This window comes from Aulostomus chinensis, chromosome 24 (genome assembly GCF_037954235.1).
Source record: "Aulostomus chinensis isolate RoL2024-O1b breed Wild chromosome 24, RoL_Achi_v1.0, whole genome shotgun sequence".
NCBI classification, from domain to species: domain Eukaryota; kingdom Metazoa; phylum Chordata; class Actinopteri; order Syngnathiformes; family Aulostomidae; genus Aulostomus; species Aulostomus chinensis.
The window spans coordinates 5293016-5319550 of NC_141343.1; the positions used below are offsets into that span (position 1 = coordinate 5293016).

The 26535-nt window shown below is 49.4% G+C and overlaps 1 protein-coding gene across 9 annotated transcripts in view; it reads left to right on the forward strand.

Moving 5' to 3' along the window:
* The window catches only part of mark2b (MAP/microtubule affinity-regulating kinase 2b), a 49475-nt gene extending 24938 nt beyond the window's left edge, over window positions 1–24537 (forward strand). The window contains exons 4-21 of one of the 9 annotated variants that reach the window (XM_086197982.1): window positions 953–1001; window positions 1177–1242; window positions 1676–1746; window positions 2149–2205; window positions 4182–4418; window positions 5164–5283; window positions 5741–5843; window positions 6019–6131; window positions 6244–6318; window positions 6602–6659; window positions 7145–7296; window positions 8203–8297; window positions 11599–11742; window positions 16714–16980; window positions 19312–19338; window positions 21633–21671; window positions 22207–22316; window positions 23058–24537. In XM_086197982.1, coding sequence (XP_086054108.1) covers window positions 953–1001; window positions 1177–1242; window positions 1676–1746; window positions 2149–2205; window positions 4182–4418; window positions 5164–5283; window positions 5741–5843; window positions 6019–6131; window positions 6244–6318; window positions 6602–6659; window positions 7145–7296; window positions 8203–8297; window positions 11599–11742; window positions 16714–16980; window positions 19312–19338; window positions 21633–21671; window positions 22207–22316; window positions 23058–23407 — 2133 coding nt within the window. In that variant the 3' untranslated portion in view covers window positions 23408–24537. The remainder of the gene's footprint in view (window positions 1–952; window positions 1002–1176; window positions 1243–1675; window positions 1747–2148; window positions 2206–4181; window positions 4419–5163; window positions 5284–5740; window positions 5844–6018; window positions 6132–6243; window positions 6319–6601; window positions 6660–7144; window positions 7297–8202; window positions 8298–11598; window positions 11743–16713; window positions 16981–19311; window positions 19339–21632; window positions 21672–22206; window positions 22317–23057) is intronic. The other 8 variants (XM_086197984.1, XM_086197987.1, XM_086197983.1 and 5 more) reach the window with 8 other exon arrangements.
* The last annotated feature ends 1998 nt before the right edge of the window (window positions 24538–26535 follow it).

Genomic DNA, 26535 nt, shown 5'->3' on the forward strand with positions numbered 1-26535 from the left:
GCCCGGTGGCATCCAGCCCGGTGGCATCCAGCCCGGTGACATCCAGCCCGGTGGCATCCTGCCTGGTGACATCCATTCTGGTGGCATCCAGCCTGGTAATATCCAGCCTGGTGGCATCCAGCCTTGTAATATCAAGCTTGGTGACATCCAGCTTGGTGACATCCAGCCTGGTGACATCCAGCCTGGTAATATCAAGCCCGGTGACATCCAGCCTGGTAATATCAAGCCTGGTAATATCAAGCCTGGTGACATCCAGCCTGGTAATATCAAGCCCGGTGACATCCAACCTGGTAATATCAAGCCCTGTGACATCCAACCTGGTAATATCAAGCCTGGTAATATCAAGCCTGGTGGCGTCCAGCCTGGTGACATCCAGCCTGGTGACGTGGATGTGGTCCTGGGGGCTGATGTCATTCCAGTATGGTAGTGTAGTGCTATTTGATTTTCTGGTAAGGCTTCAGTGGTGTTGAGCCAGACGTGTTGAAAAGTTTTTGTTGTGTTAATCTGTTGTTGGAGAACCATAATGTCGTCCCAGATGCTTCCCTTTGTAGATCTCTAAAATCCCAAATTGTCCCATATCTTTGGTGTAAATGGACACTGCTCCTGCTGTGATGTCATCAGGAAGACGTTGGATTTTCTGTGTTCTACCTGTGATGCAACCCACATGCTCATCAACAGGAAGTGAATGGTGTGTGTGTGTGTGTGTGTGTGTTTGTGTGTGTGTGTGTGTGTGTGTGTTGTTTTCATTCACTAGACTCTAGATATTTATGCTGGAGTCCTTGCTTGTACTGCACTGATATTGTGTGTCAGTGGACAGACGCACACACGCGCACACACACACACACACACACGCACACACTGTCATCAGACCATTTTTATTTACTCAAGCACACATTGGGGATGAAGTGACGGCACGAGCAGCTGATGCAGCGATGTGTGGTTTGTTCCTCAGCTCTTCCGTGAGGTCAGGATCATGAAGATGCTGAATCACCCCAACATAGGTGAGTCACGCCTGAGCTCCCATCACACACCGGTTCAGTTCATGGTTTCAGTGGCGATAGTAATCATGAATCTGCTGGTCTTTCATCTCGTTTTCTCTTCTCTTGCTGCTCTGGTTGCCCCCCCCACACACACACATCGTTCCTCTCCCTGCCCCCCGTCTCCCTCCACCTCCAGTCAAGCTCTTTGAGGTGATAGAGACAGAGAAGACTTTGTACCTGGTAATGGAGTACGCCAGTGGAGGTAAGAGCGTCTCTGGGAAATAATCCCCCCCGAGGCTTGGATGTCTCAGTCACATGGCTCTTGTCTGCTAAAATGCCACATCCTCGGCAGGCTTCATGTCCGAAGAGGAAATATCTTGTGATTATCTTATGTTTTCTAATGTAGTCATTGATCGATTCCACCTTTTGTGCGTTTGTGATTTCCTTTGTTTTGACGCTGTCAGTGTTAAATAATCCAGCACAAGCCACAACTGTGCTGAGCTGTGCTGCAACTCCAAAGTATTTGTTGGAATCAAACACTCAGAATTGGTTCTTAAAGTAAAAAACATTATTAAAAGTATTTGCTTCTGCGAACATTGTCCTGACTTGTATTATAATGTCCATCTGACCTCATCCTCTGGTTTTAAGGAGACCAGTATTGAGTTCCTCCTTCTCGTCTTTCTCTCGTCTCCTAGGAGAGGTCTTTGATTACTTGGTGGCCCACGGTAGGATGAAGGAGAAGGAAGCCCGTGCCAAATTCAGACAGGTGTGTGTGTGTGTGTGTGTGTGTGTGTGTGTGTGTGTGTGTTGGAGGACATTTGTCTTTCGGTGTGGTATTTGATCATCATAATTGTAATAATGACAGGTGCCATGTCAACAGAGTCACAATCACTGTATCTTTCGTAAATGATTTCAAATGCAGTTTTTCAAAAACCAGACTCGCGTTCACCAGAGTCGTTGGCTCGAGTTCTGTGAGAACACGCGTGCTGCGTCCGTCCCGCTGCTGGCGGTCATGTTCAGGTCGCTCTGGCTGTGGTGTGGCTGAATGCTTGTGACCTGTCTTCATGATTGCTTCGTGATTAAATCCTTCTTTCTCACTGTTGTTACCTTTTCCATCTTCTCCTCGTCCTCTCCCTTCCTCCTGTCCTGTGTCTCTCTCTCTCTCCAGATTGTGTCTGCGGTGCAGTATTGCCATCAGAAGTGTATAGTCCACAGAGACCTCAAGGTGAGAGCGCAGTACAGAGTTGCCATGAGTGTGTCGCTCTCCGACTCTGAATCTTTGAATGATTTTATGAGATGTTGAGGTTGTTGCATCTGTACACCCACCCTCGCTGCCTTTCCTGGTTTGATGGTTCTCTCTTTGGTTCTCAAAAGTCGGTGCAAAACGATGTGAAACAACACATCGAATGCTTCATGGTCATTTTAGCTCTCGGAGGTTAAATCTTCTTACTGTGCGTGAGGCTGACCTGCCGTCAGCACATTATCATGATTACTGGTGCACCTCGAACTTGTTTTCTGGCGGTTCGTCATTTTTAGCATTTCACTGAAGACCTTCAGGGGTGGTGAAGGTGATTTCTGGCTGGACCACCAGACCAGCGTCGTGAACTGAATGTCACTGAATGACGGTAGTTGGGCTTGGTCACACTGTTGGGCTAAAACACAATAAAGGACTAAAACTTTGTGCTGGTGTCTGACCCTCAGTGAGGTCTGTGGAAGCTCTCTAGCTCCTGTGAGGCACCACTGTTCCTAACAGGCAGGTGGAGCACACCACAACACCAGGGTGTAGCCGTTTCCACCACGGCAACATGTTTGGTTTTGACTTGTTACGCTTGTAGGCACTGATGGCGTTTCAAAAAATAGGTGTCATGAGAGAAAAAGGTTTTCTGGTGGACAGACTGTACTCATCACTGTCATGTTTACTGTCCTGCGTGATGCTAATGGCCCCTGAGTGGAGGGCTGTAATGTAATGTAACATCCAACTAAGGCTTAACTCCGGTGGGGGCTTTACTGCAAGAGAAAATTTGATGAGTTTGCATCCCACAGCAGGACTAAAATTAATTAGCCTGCTTATGTCCCAAGATGACAACCCCGAGCGTAGCTTCCATGACGCTTGGGGGGTTGCACTGCAGTTGTGCGTGTCCAGTTCTGAACGTTCATGGACATGTCAAATGTTTGGGTTCACTACATGTGGTTAGATGTTCCAGAAAGAAAGAGCTTTCATGTATTTCTTAGGCCTGAGCCTAGAGAGGATGACACACACACACACACACACACACACACACACACACACACACACACACACACACACAAGCTGCAGAGTATTTAGAGCAAGTGAAAAGGAGAGTGCACCTGTTGCTAAGCAACTCAGCCTCCTTGCTCATTGGCTCACTTTAGGCTGAGGGATACAAATACACACACAGGAATAAACTCTGGAAGCTCACTTTCCCCATTGTGCACTGCTTGGTGGCCCCTGGTCCTTCGTCTGCAAACCCTCTAACCCGCCTCTCTGAGCTTGCAAGTTTTTCCACAGAAAGCTGTGTCACACACCTGCTGTCCAGGGGGATACACACGTAACAGAAGAGGCTACGGATCAACTACACATGCTTGAATGAAAGGTGCTGATGTTTCGACGCCTCAGAGCGTCAAATGGCCGACAGCAATCACACGGGAGGTGATTTCAACGCTTTCTGATGGCCGTTGTCCATTTGATGCTCGAGAAGATACATTGTGGCGTTTAAACGTCAGCACTGCACTTTGAATTATTGACAGTGTCGCGGTGATCCGGGGGCTCTCCTGTTAGGTCAGTGTTCCACGTCCTGAGCTGAGTAGCGGAGAAGAATGCTCCCAGTTGTAAGGAGGAACGAACATCGGTTCTTGTCCCTTTATGTTTGCTGGGACAGAGACAGTCGGACAATAAATGAATGGATCAATGCGTTGTCATTGATCAACTGCAACTGTGCAGACAGGTGATGTCATCTTGGTAAACTCTCTGTTCTTCATCAGTCAAACAAGCAAGGTTTCAGCTTAATGATGAAATTCCTGTGGGGTGAGGAAAGTAAAACCCCATGACCACATCCCTCAAAGTAAATCTCATGTACTTGGGTTTCATTTTCTGGTGCATGCAATCAGTAAAATATGAATCCCAGGATATGAACAAGCTTTTCCTCCTTTCCTCCTCTGTCACACTCGCTTTGTCTGCAGGCGGAGAATCTGCTTCTGGACGCAGACATGAACATCAAGATAGCGGACTTTGGCTTCAGTAATGAGTTTACTCTGGGGAACAAGCTGGACACATTCTGTGGCTCCCCGCCCTACGCTGCCCCCGAGCTCTTCCAGGGCAAGAAGTACGATGGGCCTGAGGTGGATGTCTGGAGCCTGGGGGTGATCCTCTACACACTGGTCAGCGGCTCCCTGCCCTTCGATGGACAGAATCTCAAGGTTAGAAAGAAGAGAGGGTGTGTGTGTGTGTGTGTGTGTGTGTGTGTGTGTGTTAGTGTTATGTAAGGAGATGTCTGTATTCCGTGGGTGGTTGTAGTATTTGTCAGGCTGGTTTCTGTTCCTCTTGCTCTGCAGATTGCAGTAACTCAACAAAAAGTGAATGTGTAAAAGTACAATTGGAAGGAGTGTCAGTGGGAATTTGATGTGAATATTTAGGAATTGAAACCTGGTTCAGTGTTTTCAAACAAAGAGATTGGCGGTTCTTCACGCCACTTGTCATTCTGTGCCCTCGGTCAGCACCAGCATGATTCATTCTGAAAGTGCAGACGGGTTTGGGACACTGAATGTGTTCGTGTTGATATTCACACCCCTTTGAAGCTCCCAGGTTTATGTAGTTCAACTTTTCAAGTGTGAAACTCCTCCGTCGCTGCTCTGTACTGACAGCAACAGCACTGCTGTCTGATTCCACTCCACTAAATGATCAACATGTCACCCCGATGAAGTCAGAGAAAAACAGGAGTCACACATCAATGTTTCTTTAAAAAAAAAGGATTATTAACACTCGAAGGACATTCATTTTTTGGAAACTCAGTGCCAGTATGGGTTTTTTCAGCACGGTAAATGTGAGGAGACTGGAACATGTTGTGTTCTCAGGAGGTTCCTGTGATTTGGTGGAAGCTGCAGATGTTAGAAAAACAGTGTTTGGAGTCTCTCTTTAACTTTCCATGCTCCCGTCCATCTGCAGGAACTGAGAGAGCGCGTGCTGAGAGGCAAGTACCGGATTCCCTTCTACATGTCCACTGACTGTGAGAACTTGCTCAAGAAGTTCCTCATCTTGAACCCCTCCAAAAGAGGCAGCCTCGAGGTACACACACGTTTGTTCAGTCAAGATGCAAACTCAGAACCCGAATACCTGCTGATATACAAACCCTTCAAAATATCTTGTCATGCGTCATCGGTGGCTTCTTCAGCTTTGGCCAGTGGCTGGAATAACGGCTCCGCAGTGAGAAGGAAGGAGCTCTCTGTTTCATAGGTGGCTCTTCTGTTCTTAGCTGATGGCGATTTACTGAGCTTGAATCTGTATTTTCTGGAACATGGTCCGGCTATTCTTTTGATTCCTTTTTATTATAATTTGGATCTCCAGCCGCCTGAAGACACGGGAAACCATCACTTCCCTCCTGACAGAAAAAAAACAACATATTTGGTCGTTGCTAATGGAGAAGATGGATATTCTTTATAATTTAGAACGGGGAAGTCTCTTCTGGTTCCTTTGTCCTGCTTGACATCTCACGTCTCCCTCTCTCTGTTTGACTTGCTCCCAGCAGCAGATAATGAGGGACCGGTGGATGAATGTGGGCTATGAGGAGGAGGAACTCAAACCCTACATCGAACCACAACCAGATTATAAGGACCCCAGGAGGACAGGTAGGCACAAATACTCTCAAAAATAGGAAATCGAATTCTCCCTTCATCCAATCAGACACGCTTGTGAACCCATCTTATTTTTTTCCTCCTTCACGATTGTATCTTAGAGGAGAATTGTGAATCTCCGCCAAGTTCAGCATGTTCGTTCTCTTCTGATTGTGTTGCGTGTGCCCAGACATCATGCTGCAGATGGGATTCTCTCAGGAGGAGATCCAGGACTCGCTGGTGAACCAGAAGTACAACGATGTGATGGCGACGTACCTGTTACTGGACTATAGGAACTCTGAGGTACACGGATGTTGCCATTTAGCTGATGATGCATCAGTGAGACCAACTTATTCTGTGCTTTCATGTAAATTGTCCCTTTCCTTTTTCACTGTTCTTTTATTTTTTTAATCAGCTGGATGAAGGTTGTATCAAGCCACGACCTGGAAGTGATGTAAGCAACATAAACGCCCCTTCCCCGCCTCACAAGGTACAATGAGAACAGACTTTTCTGCTGTCATATAATGCGGCCAGAGAGACAACTACACTGGCGCGACTCAGGGAACCTACTGATGTTGCTGTCTTCATGCTTTTGATTATAGACTTGCACACATTTGAGCAAAGGCACCCCTGCCCCCCTGACCGGGGTGCTTGACAGTGTTTGATGTGACTGGATCAACGAGGGCTGTAAACACAGCTCCTCTGCTGACATGCATCCAAGCATGTGTGGCAGCACAAACCATTCTGACCTCTGTCCCTTGTGCCTCCCTCAGGTACAGCGCAGTGTGTCGTCCAACCAGAAGCCTCAGAACCGCAGAGCTACTGACCAGGGTGAGTGTGTGTGTGTGTGTGTGTGTGTGTGTGTGTGTGTGTGTGTGTGTGTGTGTGTGAGAGGGGCAGGGGAGGTGTGTGTGTGTGAGAGGGGCAGGGGAGGTGTGTGTGTGTGTGTGTGTGTGTGTGTGTGTGTGAGAGAGGGGCAGGGAAGGTGTGTGTGTGTGTGTGAGAGGGGCAGGGGAGGTGTGTGTGTGTGAGGGGGGCACGGGAGGTGTGTGAGTGAGAGGGGCAGGGGAGATGTGTGTGTGTGTGAGGGACAGAGGAGATGTGTGTGTGTTTCTGTCTGTGTGTGTGTGTGTGTGTGTGTGTGAGGGACAGAGGAGATGTGTCTGTGTGTGTGTGTCTGTGTGTGTGTGAGAGGGGCAGGGCCTGACAGTGCTGTTGGAAACAAGAGTCCTGCAAGAAAGCTGAACAGAGCAGTTGATGGTGGGAGGAACTGAGGAAGAGGATGTGTGTCTGATGCATTCTTGTCTCCTCTTTAGGCTCCTCCTACTCCAAGAGGGGGGGACAAGGAGACAACCGGATTGCAGCTGAGGATTCTGGGAGGAAGGGTTCATCAGGCAGCTCCACTACCAAGGTGCCGGCCAGCCCTCTTGTCTCCTCTGACCGCAAGAAGAGCGCCACGCCCTCCACCGTGAGACCAAACCCCCACACAGTTACCATTCCATATAGAACCAATCAGTGTGTTCATCAGTGCACTCATGGACACACACGATAAGCGTGCTGTCACACACACAAATCTACGTCGACAAATTCATGACTCACTGTGGATCCTGTGAATACATTTTACTCTAAAATGTGATCAAGAGCATGTGCTGAAAAAAGAAGTCCAAACCAAAGTCATATTTTATCTCCTGCTGTGGTCCAAAGATCAAAACAAATACTAGTTACTAATTAATCTAATTAAAATAAATGCCCATATAATCATCACGGGGCCGAACTGAGCACGTGCAGGTTGCCATTGTGCCATGTGATCGCCACACTTTCTGTTTGGGATTTCAGTCATTATCTGGTCTCCTCCTCGTCCTTGTGCTGTTACATGAACTCATTGTACGCTGTGTTATTGCAGTGTTTGTCCCCCAAGCACTGTGGCAGGCTCTGATGGTGTCAAGGCATGCATGTTGTATTTACACTTCAAATGTGAGTTTTTTCGGGGTAATCAGAACTCTTCTGGGGACAGTGAGGGCTGGAGCTGGCCCTCCTGTCCCCGTCTCATCCTCGAAGGGGCGTGACACCTTTATTTATTTATGGTTTTAGCTGATGTCACGTGACATCACACAGCCCCTCCTGACCTTCAGGACCCTTTAAATTCAAGACTACTGAGGCTCATATGAGATTATTTTGTCATTGTGTAGTTTGAATTCCATGTTGATAAGCTGCGGTAAAACAAGTTTGTTTATGATACCATAAAAGAAGAGTTGGCATAGTTGGGAGATGTTATTGATTTGAGGTCATTTCTGGACTTTGCTCTTTCCTTGTGCACAAACCCCAGTATTTCCAGGGCCTTTGTATTCAGCTATTTTGTCTCCTCTCCCTCCAGAATAGCATCCTGTCCACTGGCACCGGTCGCAGTCGGAACTCTCCTTTGACTGAGAGAGCTACTCTGGGCCAGGGCATCCAGAACGGCAAGGACAGGTACACACACACACACACACACACACTCTGACACACTCACGAACCCACAGTCACTAAAGAGTGAAAAAACCCGAGAGGACAGGTAAACACACAGTGCTGCTTCCTCACTAACAGACCGTAACACAAACACACTCGTGGTGCTTTGTGAATGGAGCAGTACCACAGCTGTGTCAGTGACTGAATCCCAGACCTTGGCTGGTACTCTCCAGAGCTCTGCCAGCTGGCTCAGGGAGACCCAAAGATTTCTCCCGGGGGGTGGGGGGGTGGGGGTGAGACCTCCTGGACACAGAAATCAGGCTCTCCTGGGAATTTAGGCCAAACCTCCAGTAGATTACAGATTATCTAGGATGGTGGGATGGAGGCCTGCCTGTCAGAGCAGGGGCAGGATTCCATGGCCCTGCACACCCCTCACTTGGGACCTTTCATAACGTTTCTCATGATCCTGATGTGTGACAATAAAAAGCATCACGTTTTTGCCAGGTTCAAACCAGACATAGACAAGTAGATGAAGTCGTCCACAGGAATTCCTCAGGTTTCTTTCATTGGATTGAAATATTTTACAGTGAGACGGTAAAACCTCCAGCTCTCATTTTTCACAAAAAATGCAGAAGAAAAAAGTCTTGTTCCCACATTAGAACTTCTTAATTGGAGACCTTTTATCTCCATTTGGCACAGTTACACATCATTTCAGCACTGAGGGATGGAAGCGAGTCATGTTTTCCAGCATGAAGAGGGATAGCGTTCTCAGGAGCTGATGAATGCAGGAGCAGCAACAGAGGGGGGTGCAGGGACCTCGCACTCTCTGGTTGCTGCTGGTCAACACTTGAGAGGCGTTTACCAGCAGTTAGACATAAATCTGAATTACTCTGTTTCTCAAAACCCCCAAATCAAGCAGGCCTGAGCTTTTTGATCCTGCTATGTTTGTGGGTTCTAGTGGGACTGACACCTGAGCAGAGACCAGTGGAGAGTCATGAAAAACAGGTAGGGAATCCTGGCTGACCCGGGGGGGGGGCCCTAAGCCGTCCCCAAGCAGCTCTGATGGAATGGTACTTGTAAAAAAAGAATTGCTGCTTTTATTTTGAAGGCAAGGTCCCTGCACTGGAAGGGTTTTTTAAAACAAAACAGGGTTTCCTCAGAACAGTGAGGAATTGATGACTCGCAGCCATCCCTGCTAGCGTCTTATGGAGGCTTCAGATGCTGAGTACACACACACACGCACACACACACACCTTCATCACTCATGCATAACCAGGCAAATGCTTTGTGTGACTTTCCATAAGCATAAAACATTCAGCCAACCCACAATCCCACCAGTGTTCATCGTCATTACTGCTTTATTACCTGTTCACGTAGCCGTCTCAGATGACCCCCGTTCCCCCGGCCCGACCCTCCAAACTCTAGCAGTGACTGATGGCGCTCTCTCAGTCGGACCGGACACGGTGATCATCTGAGACAGCGTTGCTCTTGTAGTACTGTGGGTCTCTCAGTCGTTGTAGCCTCTGCTAACTCAGTAGCAATCATCCGCTTTAATGTAAAAGTTGCCTAATTTAATCATCATTAATGCTTTGAAGTTTGGGCTTTTGTACTTGTTATTACCCCCCCACCCCACCCCAACTCTTGTTCTCTCTGTTCTCTCCCCGTCTCTGCCGTTTGGTGTTCTTTTATCTGTGTGTGAGCTCGTGTCCCTCTGGATCTAAATCCTCTCACGTTTTCCTGGCACCTCCTTTCTTTCCAGCTTCATTTTGCTTCCTTGTCTTCATATTAATCTTTCTCCTCTTTCCTTTATTTTCTCTCTCTCTCTCTCTCTCTCTCTCTCTCTCTCTCTCTCTAAGGAGATTAAGGAGACTTGTGATGGAATATTAACCCTTTGTGGGACTATATGGTCCCTGCACTTGCCTCGTAATAGGCTTACACAAAAATAGCAACACACACACGTTACACTCTTGAGGCCCACATACGTACAATTCACACACACACACGAGCTTAGACATGCATGTCACACATGCTCCGACCCTTGCCACACACTGGCTGGCCAGTGAGGTTATTTTCCCGTCACTAGCCGTTCTAATCCCGGTCAGAAAGACTGTTTGTTTTCTGTGTAACAAGCAGCTGTTTGGGTGACCTCCATCAGTGTGCCTCTCTCTGTAGCCGTCTCTTTGTCCTCTCTGGTGCCACTCTCCTCCGTCTCTCACTCTGTTCGTCTGTGTGTGGGTGAGGCCGAGTTAGAGCTGTCAGTAATGTGCACAGCGCTGCAGCCTGGAGAAACCCCAGATTAGAAGACTTGTGGAAATCGCCACTGTTGTTGTGTTGAAGTAATTCAACCCAGTAGTCAGCATACAGGTCACACCGGTAATTCAGCATCTTTGGTAAGAAGTGAGGATGCACATTCAGTTCATTAAACATCTACAACTAGGGATGATACTCCCGTCAGATGAAGTTTTGGATTATTGGTTTCTACACGACTGATCAAGCGAATGTCTATTAGTTTGAGGTTTCCGTTCCGTTCTGCGACCACATGAGACAAATGTTTCCCTTGGTCAGTTCTGACAAGACTTCTGATGTTTGGAAGAACTCGTCGTGCTGGCTCACAGTCTCCAGTGTTAGGCTCACATCTGCTGAGGAATCAACTCAACTTAATCTAAAATTAATTAATCATGTGAATGATCATTGGCCATCATCAATACAGCTCTGAAAGTGATTTGGCGACTACTTAGATTGTAAAGCCGTACCAGTGTGCGTTGATATTAGCGTCGTTTTGATTATCAGTCCTGCTGTCGAGCCGAGCCACCAGAGGTACCGGCTGGTTCTGCTCTGGGGACGGTCGTCAGCTCTCTTTCGGTCTTGACCGGTTCTATCCTGATGTCCGGGCTCGGCCCGACTGTCAGCGCGTCTCCCAGGCTGCTGAGGTTGGGCCGTCTTGCTCTGCCTCGGCTTTTAGAGAGGAAGAATTGAGACCCTTCAGTTCTGGTTTCAAGCAGCAAGAAGGGGGGACTTTCTGTGTTTGTATCTGCTCTGTGTTTCCTCCTCCTGTCTCTTCTTCCTCTTCTCTCTCTATCCTCCTCTGTACCCCCACCCCAACCCCCTTTACTGTGTTATAAGTGCTGCTCCTAACCATGCTCCACCTCACCTCCCCGCCCACCCACGCACAAACCCTGCCCGCTGTGTGTGTGTGTGTGTGTGTGTGTGTGTGTGTGTGTGTGTGTGTGTGATTGTGTTCATGCTGTGCCGGTGTGTTTGCATATACGCGCGGGTGTGGTGGGCGGGGCATTCCTCCTGTTCCTCCTCCCCTCCTCCCTCCCAGCCTAAACACTCCGGGCTCCCGAGCCTCCACTGCCTCAGCCGCTGCCGTCCTCTCCTCCTCCTCCTCTTCGCGTCCCCGCCACCACAAGTCCCTGTCTTCCTCCAATCATCCATGTCCCTCTGACCTGCATGCACCACGACCCAGGCAAGTCCCTCTCACACACTCACACACACACACACACACACACGTTCTCTCACATGTCACTCAGCACATGGACAAAGAGTGATCAGATTTTGTTTTTTTGAACCTCTGAACTCTCTCGGCACTCTTAGTTTTATTTCTGTGTATTTGACAGTTCCTCCCAAGTGCTAACCTACACGCACTGACCGCCATCACACCAGCAGAGCGCACATTTGAAGACCAGCTGTCACACTCTCACTAGTTACCAAGCAACAGTCAGGAAGTAGATTGTGGAGCTGAAAAATCGTTACCGTCTAAACACTGACATATATTTTCCTCGGCCAATCAGTCACTTCCAAACCTCCCATGACCCAGTGGACCAGATGAGTCAGAACAAGATGAACAGGTCTCCCTGCACCTCTAACAGACCGGAACAGAGCCACACTTTCAGACTTCATATTTATGGATCCGCTGGGCTCGTCCCTGTGGCTTTTTCCCTCCATTAGAGAATACCTGTGCGTCCGTCCATGTCTATATGGATGGATGGATGGATATCTCAGACTGGGAGTTCTGGAACAGCTGCTGATACTGACGTTATTTAGTTCTGATATCAGAATGATTGTGCAGATCCAAGTCCTGATCCAGACTTGATTCCATAGCTTTTTGTCAGTTTTTTCTCTTTTAATATGAAGGGCTGTGTAGCATCGCACAACCTCAAAGGTGCAGTGGACGACATTCCAGCCAGCACGTGTCTCCCTCCCTCCTGCTGAACTAATCTAGTCTCCTGGTTACCAGGTGGACTCAGCTAACTTCATGTGGTCACAGGTGGAATAGCAGGAATAAGACAGACAAGTCATGTGACTGACCGCTCACGATGTTGATAATGTCACATGTTAACAGTCGCAACATGAACCTGTCAGAGGCTAAAGTTGCTAACTTGAGCTATTGCTATTGTCCGTTAGCAACCGTTAGCTAAGCTGTCAATCAGAAAGCAGCCCCCTCAGCAGCATCCTCCAGCTCAGACCAGCTGAACCAGTATTGACCCTCGTCTCGCTGCTTTGTTGGTCCAGCGGTCTTTGAGACGCGAACGGAACGAAGCCCCACGTTTCTCAGATGTTTCTGTGGTTAATCAGCACCTGCAGCTCCTGAGCTCCTGGTGGGTGTCACACCTGGTCCACCTGACGCCAGCCTGCTGGTGCTGCTGGCTCACAGACCCTCAACCACTTGGAGTCTAAATATTAGCAACATTTTGGACCTCATAGTTAAAAAAAAAAAATTTATTTCACTGCTGTAATATTTTTCTGTTAAATCTAGACTTTCATTCTGCACCCCTCTAAAAGTTCTGTGGAGGTTTTTTTGTTTGTTTAATTCTTAATATTGTTGTCTGCACATATAAGACGCAACCGTTAGCGATGATAATAATCAAGAAGATACCAGTCAGGATTGGCAGATGCTCACCAGCTCAGAACTGAGAACCCGGTTGCGTCTCCAGCCTTCAGGTCAGCTTGGCGTGGAGGTGTTCCCTTCCTGTCAGGAGGCAGACGTCAAGCTGCCATTGCTGGGTGATAGGAGCCAGCGCTTAAACGTTGGAGGGAGCCTCACCAGATTTATTTATCGATCGTATTTTTGAAAAAAGACTCAACAAACAGAACAGAAATGCTGTTCCAGCAGGTGATTTGAATTCTACCTGTGCGAACATGCAGGCGCTCTGGAGAGAACCACACACTGTGTTTCTAACTGTTGGTTTGTGGGTGCATGTTCTTTAATGAATGACCTGTAAATGAAGTGTGTCACATGCTGTTTAGATATTTGAACGCTGGCCTCCATCTTGTCTGTAATATTTGTTGATAAAGGATTTTCCCTGGCTGGTAGAAGCGACGTTCAGCCCTGGTTTCACAACCAGGACTCGCAGCCTTAAATTTATCACGTCAGCCACCCTAGAAACCATGTTGCCTGGGAAAAACCCTGTTTCCATCTGTTAGCTGCTAACTGTAGTCCACTGTGTCAGATTGGTGAGTGACATGGACTAACACCCTGACTGAAGTGTGTGTGTGTGTGTGTGTGTGTGTGTGTGTGTGTGTGTGTGTGTGTGTGTGTGTGTGTGTGTGTGAACTCGTCTGTCTGCTCGGTTTTTGTCGTGCCCTGTGTGTAGGCTCACTGTCCTGCTTGCTCAAAATTGTCTGTTTCAACGGCCACTTTGATATTTGTGAGTTTTAGTCCTTTCCCTGGCGTTCGTCACAATTGGAGGGCTTCTATTCGTTCTTTTAACCGCCGTTTCCTGTATCTGAGGCTGAGGTGATGCTTCACTTGCTCAGAGTCCTGCACTCTCCGTTTGTGGCAGTTGCCCAATGAGAGGAATAACCCATCTACAAATGTCAGACTGAAACTCCAACCCAGCAAATGTCAAAGTGGCCCTCTGGCTGTATGTGGTTTTGTCTGCTCCACGTTGAAGTCTTGTTCTGTTGCATGCGTCGTTCAGCAGTGAGCTTGGGCTGTTCAGAACCTGGTTGGGAACGCTGGAGAGAAGGTACCGCTCCAACATGTAGACTGTACCTTGAGTGAGGAGTAGGCAGTTTCTCTCAACACACAGTCCCATCCATTCGTGGTGTCAGGCCCTAGATCCCCTCTAACATTCCAGTCGCCATTCTCATGAAGCCACATGTCTTTCAACAGTCGCAGTCGAAGCCAGCAATAATGCACTTTGGCTGCTCCACATTTGAATGAAGCGCCAAAGAAAGAACAGACAGCTGCACCGTGAATCCACGTCAAGCTGCAGCCACCTCATGTCTCTCCGCCTTGAGCACGCATCAGGCTGCTCTTCCAGACGGGGAAAAGTTTTACAAATTCTGCACCCGCTGTTGGAGGGTTAAAACGAGTCAGGAGGCGGTGCAGCGGATCAGATTCATGGCCGCTGTGATCTGACAGTGCCGCGTTCGCGTAGGTAGAAGCTATTTGGTCAAATCCTCCAGCAAACGGCTCTTAGCAACATGTAGTTTCATCCTCATAACCACACGCCACGCTTGTCCTACTAATATGCCAGATGTCGCTCCCTCATCATAGATGAGCTCCACGTCTATGTGTGTGAAGACAAATGCCGTCTTTCTTGTACTTCTGGAATGTGACTGTTTTCTTGTGTCTTGGTGGAGGGTTGAGAGCAGCTGAAGGCACCCACGGCTAAAACACTCTTCTCCTGTGACCAGTCGGGCTGGGTAGCGTTTGGATTTCACCGATTCCGAGTCCGATTCCGATTCTCAATATCGATTCCTGTTCTAAACGATTCTCGATTCCGATTCTTTGAGATGGAAGTCAGCAGGTCACCGCCTCCTCATCAGGAGAATCTTTCTGTTTGAAAAGCCTCCACACGGCCAGTTTAGCCAATCAAAGCTCTGCAGCCCAGACGGATGTACATGGATATGGTGGAGGTGGACTCTGCTGGCTGGGGCCGTGGCTGCTTCACGTAGCAGCAGCAGGTAGTGACTGCTAACGTTAGCATCATTAGCGAGCGTTCACCGACTATAAACAGACCCAGTCTGAAGAGCTGGTCGTCTGTCACTGAAGCAGGTTTGTTCAGAAGGAGACGACCATCATCGGCACCTACCGGATTCTGGCAGCAACGAGGAGCTGCTGGCTGATGGTGAAGGTTGACCGTCCGAAGTGGAGGAAGCGGTGGAGCAGGAGAGCGACGCCACCAGTTGAACTCAGTCCACTCGCTAATTGTTACACCAGGCAGGCCGAGGTGTTCGTCATGTTTGAGGCGATCCTCCTTTGGCAGAAGTTGTATTTCAGATGTTGCTCTGTGCGACTCTGTCCTCTTCAAATTAAAATGAAGCCAGACTTTCCAGTGTTTTTTGAGGTCCGCGTTCAGACGACTGATGTTCTAGCTAGCGGACGTACAGAGAACGCCGAGCGGAGTGATACACGCCCCCAAAACAAACTAGTGCAGGCACTCGGAACCGAAAAAAGAATCGAAATTCAAAAAGCTGCTTAACGGTTCCGGAACCGGACGTTAGGAACCCAACCCTCGTGACCATTCCTGCCCCGACTCACTGACACAGCAACTCTGCATGCAGAAGTCTCGAAATTCTTAATTAACCTGAAGAAGAGCTACGTACGAGCTTGAGAGGATCTGATCTTTGAATGAGCCTTATTTTTGTCCCCTCCTTCAAGAGGTATAAGTAGCCGTGGTAACGAGGGGAAGAACAAGAACAGCCGGGAATATCAGGACTTTAGAACCCTAAAACGTGAGAGAGAATTTGAGCCGGCAGAAGAGAAACATGCAGCGTCTCTGCAGCCACACTTGAACCTGTAATCATTGTGTCTGAAATATGTAACATTTTGGCCCGCGTCGCGTGCTCATTCAGGATCCCAGTCCCATTGCGCCGGCCACAGTCGTCACCTGTGTCAGTTTATCTGGCTCATACTTCCACTTGTGTGTGTGCTGTTTGTCATTCGCCTGCTGCGAGTGTCCTGTAGTGCCGTGAAAGATGCACACTGAGTTGTTGGTGTTTGTGTGTCTCTGCCTGGAGGTTTGTGATGCTTTGCCCCAGGGCTGAGATTAAGAGGATTAAATGTGTTGCATGGCACTGACCTGATGTGGTCCTAAACATTGACCTGACTGACTTCAGGGATTGTGTGAAACATCAGGACGAGCAGACGTTGAGCAGACGTAGGTTATTGTGTGAGCCAACGCCGAGGTAAGTGGCACATCAGGGGAAGTGATCTTCTTCTTCAGGGGTTTTCTAACTCTGTATTCCTCTCCCTCTCCCTCCCACCCTCATTCTCTCTCATCTTTCCTTTTCTTTTATGCCTCCATCGCCCTGAATCTTGCTTCTTCATTTGCACCTCCTCCTCATCTCACCTTCCATTTTCTTATCCCTGTACAATCTTTTTACACCTCTCCTCTCCTCAACCACCTCTCCGCTATTTTACACCCTTTGTGTATCACTTTTTTCTCTTCCCTCCATTTTCTGTTCTCTTCCTTCATACGACCTCTAGCGCCCCCCCTCAGCGGGCACCTGGGGCCTCCCCATCTGCCCACAACATCAGCAGCGCTGCAGTGACGGACCGTACCAACTTCTCCCGAGGGGTGGGCATTCGCAGCACGTTCCATGCAGGCCAGCAGCGAGGCGCCCGGGACCAGCAGGGCTCTGCCTACCCTGGCGGGCCTGCGTCCCCCTCACTGTCCCATGGAAACAGCCAGGCGCGGAGGACACATGGTGCCACTGGGATTTTCAGCAAGTTCACATCAAAGTTTGTTCGCAGGTGAGTGACGAAAAAGAAAGGTAGACGTATGTGACAGTAGGGAGACAGAACATCTACACTTGGAGTTCAGAAGAGGATTGTTGACTTGAGAACAGAAGGAGGAAGTCGTGGGCAGGACAGGCGAGGACGTGGCAGAAGAGCGTGTACTTCCTCACGCTGGACCAGCAATTACACCTTCTCAGTAAATGCAAAGCAGTTGTGATAACAACTGTTCAATAAATGATGCAGCTACCCGGAGCTCTGGAGCTCTGCTCAGATTGAAGCTTTTTCTGTGTGTTGAGGTTTCAGCCAGAGCAGAAAATAACTAGGTTTACATTACAAGTCATTTCATGGGCTCATTTCCTCCCTGGCTGGGACCGCCAGCTGCTCTCTGCGTCGACGTCATGACTGGGTTTCAGAGGCGTTCTTTAAGCTGCTCCGGTCTCATCCCTATCGCTAAACTCTCGCTGATCTGGAGCTCTGCTGAGGCTAGAAAGGGGAAGGAAGGGAACAGCCGTGTCTTCTCTATAATTTGGTTTGCTCCAGTGGTGGCTGAGGAGTAATTTTGGTTTTGGTTTCACGTCTGGCCCAGTTTTCTCCTGTACAATAGTTTGCAGTAGTAAAACTACTCTCGTGGGCACCTGGTTGTGATGGAAGCTCATTTATATTTGTTGCTTTTTATCTGCAGCTGGAGACGTTTTTAGGTTTGATCCATTCCAGCGATTACAGGGAGGAGACGGGGCTGTAAACAAGGGACCAGCGCGTGCTGGCATTAGTTTCCAGGATGGAGTGAAAAGTAGCATTTATTCTGCTGTTCATGTTCAGTGATGAAATGTTTGTCAGAGTGAAAACAGCCAGGCGTTCTTCTTTTATTCACATCAACGTGAGGAAACGTTCGACTCAGTGTCTAAGAGGACAGTTTGACTAAAGACTACTCAAACAGGAGCAAATTTGTTGGGAACTATTTTCAGCTGTGGAGTGATACACGGTCATTCCCAGCAGCAGGGTGGTTAATGTGGGATCGACTCAAATGAAGGCCCGGCCAGCGCTCCGGTGCTCCTCACTCAAGTTGTTTGGTCCAACAAAGGTTCCAGATGAACGAGATTCATTCCACACAAACTGGGCTCCAAGTTCATTGATGGTTCTGTCAAAGAATGTGATGAAGAAACAGAGTCTCGCGTGGAGGTCGGCACGCAGAGAAGAGAAGAAGGCAGGAGGGTTGGGGGGGGGGGCTGGCCGTCGTGTTATCATCTGAGGCTGTGGACGGATCAGCTGATGCGACAGCAGGCGCAGGTTTGGCGGTGGTGGGGATGGAGGGGACAGAGACAGGAAGAGCAGAGGGAGAATGAGAAGGCCAGAGAGCAGCTGAGGCGGAGGGTTATCAGGAGCGCCATTGCGAAGAGCAAGAGAGGAGCCATAGGACGCTTGTCATGATACGGCCGTCGAAACGGACAGAAATGGAATGATCAGGCATCCTGGCTGCATGCATGTGTGGGTGTCGGCCTTGTGTGAGTGAGTGCATGTGCGTCTGTGTGTGTTGGGGGGGTGGGGGGTCCTGGTGTGGAGAAGGCGGAGTTACAAGCACAGCCACTCTCTCCAGGCCTCCCACTCAGAGATACTGTAACTCTGTGGCGACAGTATCCATGGTTACACCGGAGATATCACTTTTCCCTCAACTATAAATACCACAAGTAGGGACACCTTGACACACACACACACACACACACACACACTAACTTGGCATGCTAGTAGGAAGTAGAGGTGGTGAAGAGATTGTGTTGCATTTCTCCAGTTTAGCCAAACACATGCTGAATACGTGTGTTGTAGTCACGTGTCACACAACCTGACAACACCTGGCTGCTGGGTCTGCAGGGCCGCCTTCGGTGTGTGCCTGTGTGTGTTCCTGGAGACGTGTGTGTTTCTCAATGTGTGTTAAAGATTGCGTTCTTTCTTAACCTCTGATTTTTCTCCCTTGTGTGTACAAGAGTTGATGTTTACACTAAAAATGTTATCAGGGCTCAACTTTTCACCTCACAAACACTTCTTTTCAGGTTCAGCCAGGACTGAGAGAGAGAGAGTGTGTGTGTGTGTGTGTGTGTGTGTGTGTGTGTGTCTGTCTGTCTGTCTCTTCATTCATGACGGTGTGTTGAAGGCATGCATGTGCCACTGTGAGCTCTCGGAGGCCGGCCGCCTCTCTTCCCCCCCCTCTGTAGACTGAAGCGTCTCCCTGACCGTTTGCTCTGACGTTTGCTGATGTGAAGGCAGCCTGTCTGTCACAGGAAGTTCTTAAAGATATACGTTTATACATACATTTTTTCTCTTTCTTTCTTTATCCCTCTTTTGTTTTTGTAGAAATCTCTCGTTCAGGTTTCCAAGAAGGTAGGCAACATCCCCAACGTTAAATATAACCCTTGATATATACATACATATATTTTCTTTTCTATTTATATATATTTTACATATATATTTGCTCCCTTTTGGTGTTCGTGCAGCTTTTCGTTGAAACCTTCCCTTGTGCCTTCAGCCTCATCTTTCCTCCTCCTTTTTCTGTGGTTGGCCTCTTTTTTGAGCCTTCTGGTTTTGAGTGCCGTGTTTTGGCCCATTTTCCTTTGATTCTTATTATTTTGTTGGACTAACGCCCCCCCCCCCACCCCCCACCCACTCCCTTAACTCACTCACTCCATCACCATGCGACACAGTAACGCCTCACCCCACTTCCTCTTCCTCCTTCCCACTCACCTCTTCCTCATCCTCGCTCCCCCACTTTCCATTTATTTGCCGGCTCGTGTGTGTGAGCTCGTGTCCCCCGTAGCATTTTAGGCTAGGTTGACTCGTAATGGTGCAGTCCATCAAACCAGCCCTTCCTGCTCCGCCTCTTTCCCTCTCTGAGCGTCAGACGCAGGTCATTTTGTCCATCCAGTCAGACAGATTTATGCTCCGATGTCACATCTTCATGAGCACTCAGAGAAGGAGACTTCCTTTATTTCAAGCATTAGCTTCCATCTCCCAGGATTGTTTAACCAGCTAACCACCATCCAGCCTGACTCCGCCCACCAGACCCCCATCACCCATCTCACCTTTCTGCTCACATGTTTGGATCCTGAAATCAGATTTCCAGTAGCGATAGAGTAGCTGAAGCTGCAGTATTCAGTTTGTGATGATCCCAGTGGGGATGAGTCAGTCGTGGCTGGTTGTGGATGGAGGTGGCGAGGACGGAGGACCCGGAGGGCGGCTGCTGCCATGACTCTCAGGCTGCTTTCTTCTCTTCCTTTCTCTCGTGGCTCTCTTCTCACTCTGGCTCTCGCTGGCTCTCTAACAGCAGCAGCAGCACAACTGGATGGCTTTGACCTTCTCTGGCTGGAAAAGACCTTTATACTGTGAACACACACACGCACGCACACACACGCACGCACACACACACACTCCATCTGTGTGTAACACCACTTAGACAGGAACCTGTCCTCCATGGTCGTGTACACTCATTCAGATGCTGAGACATGTCACATGCCATGGCTATACATACAGAGAAATCACACACACACACACACACACACACACACACACACACACACACACACACACACACACACACACAGCCCTACCTCAGTCAAGTGCTGGCAGGCAGAAGCCTTGGCCTGCTTCCGCTGGACCACTGCACCCCCTGCTGGTCAGAACAAGTATTGCTGAGTTTTTGATGAACCCTTGGTCATCAGTCCTGACCGTACCAACATGGAGGATTCATGATTGTGCTGCTAAGCCCATAGATTCATTCCACTCGTACTGACAGTGGCGTGGTCGCTGGTCACGGGAGGAAGGTCTGATCCCTCCGTGTCACAGTGCTGCCCCTCTCGTCGCCATGTAGCTTCCCCTCATAAATCACACTCAGCATGCAAAATAGCACAAGACATTTTGGCTGTCCGCCATTTTTCTGTTGAAGACTTTCTTTTGGGGACCCGCCCCCCCCCCTCCATGTTTGATGTTCCATTTGTTAACCATCCTTCTATTGCAGGACTTATTCACCATGATGTTTTAGTGATGCCATCATTTCATGGGAGCGAATCAGGAATGATGTCATTCGCCACAAAAGAAGGAACTTTTTCATTTGTCCTTCCTTCATCTGCATGTGTGTTTGTCGGTTTGTTTTTGTGTTTTCAGTCACGTCTGCTGGTGTGTGTGTGTGTGTGTGTGTGTGTGCGCGTGTGTGTGTGTGTTCAGTGTTCCTGATAAAGGTTTTTAACAGTGGTGGGATGATGAATGCTCCTAACCTCCCGCAGCCACAGGCCCCGCCCTCACTGTGTCGACCATCCTGTTCCAGACCGTCCATTTTGGAATCCATTCATAAATGTTTACTTCCATCTGCTTTGTTGACTTCAATTTCAGTTGATTGACATTTTTCATCAAAACTGCTCCTGACCATCTCATGAGTCACCCGCCCCTCATCTGTCAGTCCTGGACTAATGATGCATTCTGGGTAGCGTAGTCCTCCACTGGAACTTAGAATACACTGAAAATGAGATTGGAGATTTGGCCGGATGGGTTTGGTTTGGAACTGTGTGGCAGACATGGCGAGCGGCGTGACCGTGGTCATCCAGCTGATTGATTATCTGTGTCAGAGTCCAACTGTTGCCCCCCCAGCCCCCAAAAAGACTAAACTTGTGTTGATTTTTCTCGAGGAGTCCGTATGAGGGAGAGGGTCGGGATGAGGGGAGCAGGTGAGACACAGAACAGAGCCCAGACCTGCCGATCAGTAGCCTGGAGCCAAACCAGTAGATGATCTGTGTTGTGATGCTGGGGTGGAGGGATGGTGGTGGGGTGGAGTGGTTGGTGATGTGATGACAGCGTGACCAATCAGGATGGGAGATTAGCAGTGAATGACAGCATCCCGGAGAGTGACAATCCTGGTGTGTGTGTGGGGGTGGGGGGGTCTGAATCATCAAGTACCCAAATGTGTGTTTGTGTGCCAATAAACTTGAAACTGACTGAAGTACACACACACACACACGCACCAACACACACACCAACACACACACACACAAACACACACAGGGGTACTCAAATTGTTTTTGTTTTGTCCTCATTCATCACCTCCCCTCCTCTCAACCCTTCCTCTCCGTCCCTTTCCTGACTTTTTTTGTCTCCACTTTTCCAATAATTCTCACGCTTGTCTCTGGTCTTCCTCTACCCCGGCCCCCGTCTCCCTTGCTCCTGTCCTCATTCTTCTCCACCATCCCGCCCCCCCCCACCCAGGTCCATGCTGAGCAGTACGGTGGACAAGTCCGAGAAGACGTCCGGCGGCGTTCTCTCTTCCTCCTCTAACAATGACGAGAACAACTCCTCACCAGGATCCGGTAACACCGGTACGTCTACGCACGGAGCACTCGGGCGTCACCGCCAGTGCATCCATTACTCTGAAGTATTGCAGTGATAGTATCAGTTCAAACGGAGCCTGAGTAGAGAGGACCAGTACTTTCCACGGATGAAATATGCACGGCTTTGTGGGAACTCTGATGTCCACGCCCCTCCCACGGCGGCCGCCACAGACTGGCGTCCTCCTGCGAGGCCGACTCCCGGCAGTAGATGAGAAGGCATCAAGAGCAGTTTTTAGAGGTTTGATCAGGAAGCGTCACGCACGTGTGGCGACGTGCGTCGGCACACTTTGATTTCAAGGAACGTTCCAACTCTCTGGGAAACGCACGTCCTTCCTAAAGATAGAAACGATGAATCATGATCAAACTTCTTCAAAAGTTGGCAGGTTCCTTTAAGACGAGAACGGCGCTGGTCTCCTGGGGCAGGTCCCGGTTCTCTGGAACACAGACACGTGCAGGTTCAGGTACTCTGGAGTTCAGGTTTGCGTGTGAAAGCGGCGATGGTTACGGTCCTGCTCCTCTCCTCTCATCGGCGTCCAGGAGTTTGAACCTCCAGGTTTGTCTCAGTGCAGGAAATCCAAGGTTCTTAGACGTTCTGTTCTGGGTTCCTGTTCAGACGATGGGGTGTGCGGTCCGTTCACCTTCGGCCCTGCACTCCTCTTTTACCCCTCACACCTCGACTCCTTCTTCCTCTCATCGGCCCTTCTCCTCCTCCTCTGTCTCTCCTTCCAGGTGGCACCGGCACTCCTCCGGCCATCGCCAGCCAGAAGGACTCGGCCAAGCCGCGCTCGCTTCGCTTCACCTGGTCCATGAAGACCACGTCGTCCATGGAACCCATGGAGATGATGCGCGAGATCCGTAAGGTGCTCGACTCCAACAGCTGCGAGTACGAGCTGCGTGAGCGCTACATGCTGCTGTGTGTGTCGGGGAACCCGGCACGTGACGACTTCGTCCAGTGGGAGATGGAGGTGTGCAAGCTGCCGCGGCTCTCCCTCAACGGCGTTCGCTTTAAACGCATCTCGGGCACATCCATCGCCTTCAAGAACATTGCCTCAAAGATCGCCAACGAGCTCAAACTGTGAGTGCGGAGGAGCGGCGAGGAGACGAAAGGGTGGGGGTGGTAAAGCAGGGGTGGCGGGAGGAGGAGGCTGTAGGAGGGGCGGGGCAGCCTGAAGGTCAGGAGGTAAGCTCACGAGTGGGATCACTTTTGAAATGTCACGATTGTTATCGACAAGCTTGGACGTAGGGCTATTGGTTCTCTGAGACTAGAACACCTTTGTTTTCTAGAAGTTTTAGTTGTGGAGGCCCTGCTGCCAGAGACTGAGAGCTGCGGAGCCGAGGCTCCGCCCTCTCCCGCAGGGCTCCAGCTTTCTCTCTTTCTGTTCTTTGTCACGTTCTACTAGACGTTCCACTCTTCTGCATGTCCAATCTGCTCTCTCTGTTCTTTAGGAGTCACACTTTGATCACTTTGACCACTCCTGTCACTTCCTCCCTATTTATTCAGTTTCTCTGCACAGTCACAGTCATGGTGCCGGGGGGGGGGGGGGTTCCAGGCTGGAAAGTGGAACGTTATTTTGCTGAAAACCTAAAAGGAGTTTTGATTGGGATTTTTCTGATTCTTCTCCGAAACTGAATGGACACCCAACTGAGCCAGGACACACACACACACACACACACACAGATTTGACAATTTTGTTGGGAAATGGACACCTTCACCTGCCCACCTCAACGCTTCCACAGATGAAAAACACCCACCACCTCCCTCTGCACACACACACACAAACACACACACACAACTGAACTCAGCACAAACACACTCATCGTTTTCACCTCCTCACTCCTTTTTTCTTCTTTATTTTTAATTTTGATTTGCGAGTCTGCGGAGGCCAGACAGACTCGATGTCGGCATCGAACCTGCGGACTGCCCATTCACTGTCCGCACTTTTCTAAGTGAACAGTTGAGTTTCCTCTTCATTCGATGGCTTGTAAAAAGGGTTGTGCACTGGAAACGAAGGAGCGGACGGTGGCTTGGATGTTGCCTTTCTTTGAAGAATAACAGTTTAGGGTTGTTTTTGTTGCTCACAATGATTTGTTCGGCGTCACGCCGTCAACCCTCCGCTACACACGTTCCCAAAGAGCAAACACACAACCAAGGTGTCGTCGTGACAAACTGTGTGTGTGTGTGTGTGTGTGTGTGTGTGAGAGAGAGAGAGAGAGATCAGTTATCAAGAAAAAACAAGAATCAATGGCAACGAATGGTGAATTATTTTCTTCTTCTCTTGATTTGATAATATATTTTTGTGTTGTTTTCAAAATTTGGGTTTGTAAAAATTAATTTTGGGGGTGGGGGGGGTTCATGTCATATCATTGCTGCCTTTCAGTGTAGTGACCTTTAACACGTAACATCCAGCCACTCGGCGGAGGAGGTGGAGATGTAATGATGTTGGTGGCGGTGGCGACTACTGCTCGTTCATTCTTGGCCTTCTCTTTATTGTTTGATTGTCTGTCCTTTATTTTGTTTTTGTTGTCACGGCCTTACCGTTCCAGGACGGCACCGATCTGAGAGGAAAACGCCATTGAACGTTCTCATATCAAAGAAGACGCTTCCTGGTCTCTCTGCTGGCGTCAATGCTCCGGAAGACACGCGCGCGCACACACACACACACACAGGCGTCGGAGACGAGGGTTGGCGAAGGTCTACAGGCTAACACTTTCCTTTCTACCACGATGACGCAGCGTTGTGGTCTGGTCAGTTTCCTCGGGTCCAGGGCGTGGCGTTCTCCGAGGGGATCTGGTGTTCCGGTGCTGGTATCAGGCGGGTTCTCCTGGCTGTTGCTGTTCTGTTCTCTCTCTTTCAGGGTTGATTTGATCTCTCGTTTTGTTTAACATTGCTGTAATTTACCTTGATTTAAACGTGTTTGAGCAACTGTAACTGTAGTGGTGGTTTGGGCCGGGGGGGCAGCAACTCCTCAACATGTATTTGTTTTTTTGTGCAAAGACAAAATGATGAAAAATTACAATGATAGAAATAAAAACAATGACAAAGAGAGCCTGCGTCTGGACTCCATCCTCCTGACAGTGACACGCCGACCTTTGACCTGCCGAGGCGGTCCTGATGAGCCGTCAGAGCGGTGGCAGCTCCCTTATTGTCCAGCTGAGAGCGCTGTGACCTGGCGCCACTCAGCTCATGGAGCAGAGAGAACGCACCACCGGTTGGGAGTTCCCCGGCTTGGGACAGTTTGTCCTCAGCCCCTCGTGAGCCTGAGACGTCAGGATCATTTTAACTCCACTTGGGAGGAGGGGGACTCTGAGGACGGGGGTCCAAGTGTGACTGACTCTGATCCAGTAACCATGGCAACGCCACAGGCCACAGCTCCATCCGGGCGCGGTGACTCCACCGCCGCACATGGACGCTTTTACCGGGACAGAAATGATTTATTTGGTTTCTCTTCGCCTCTGAAGCGCGAACGCGACTTCCCACCGGGAGTTCAGGAAGAACCGGCGCCTCCTGGCTGCTCCACCCGAAGAAGTTCATTCCAACACTGACGGCTCATCCAGGACCGCCTCTGGATGAGCGAGTCATTCCTGATTTTACGTTTGAAAACGTTGAATCTGGTTGACAACACTTTCGGGTCCATGATGTCATTTCGATTCATCGAGCACCGACCGCGGTGCCGGCCTCCACGAGCCCAGCACCGCGGTCGCGTTCGGGTTTTTGTTCTCGACTCCTGAGTTCCACCGAAGTTGTGATCTTCGTTCGGTTTTAGGGAGGGACAGGTTGTCCTCTATTGCGACCTGCTAACGTAGCACATCACCGACCGGAAGTAGCGGAGCGTGCCTGGGGTTGGGCCTCCTTCGACCTGCTGGTGCGTCATGACAGGTGAGACGGAGCAGCAGAGCAGACGTGACCTGACCGACAACACTTGCAGCCCCGACGTCACTTACCTGTGGCACATCAGCAAGTGTAACTACACGCAACGTTGCAAGAAAGGAAGGAAAGTAGCGACTGGCTGTCCTGAAAGTCACGCGGTGACGTCATCGGCTTGCTGATCAGACGTGTGGCGAGACCGGAGTGAACAGCGGGAGTGAACCGGTTTCTCTTGGTTCCGGTTCTCTTTGTCAGTTCGATCAGAACGTTTGATGACGAATCAACAACTTGAAACCAGACGGGTCACTTTTCAGAATAACGTCGTGACGTCGGAGCTGGGCG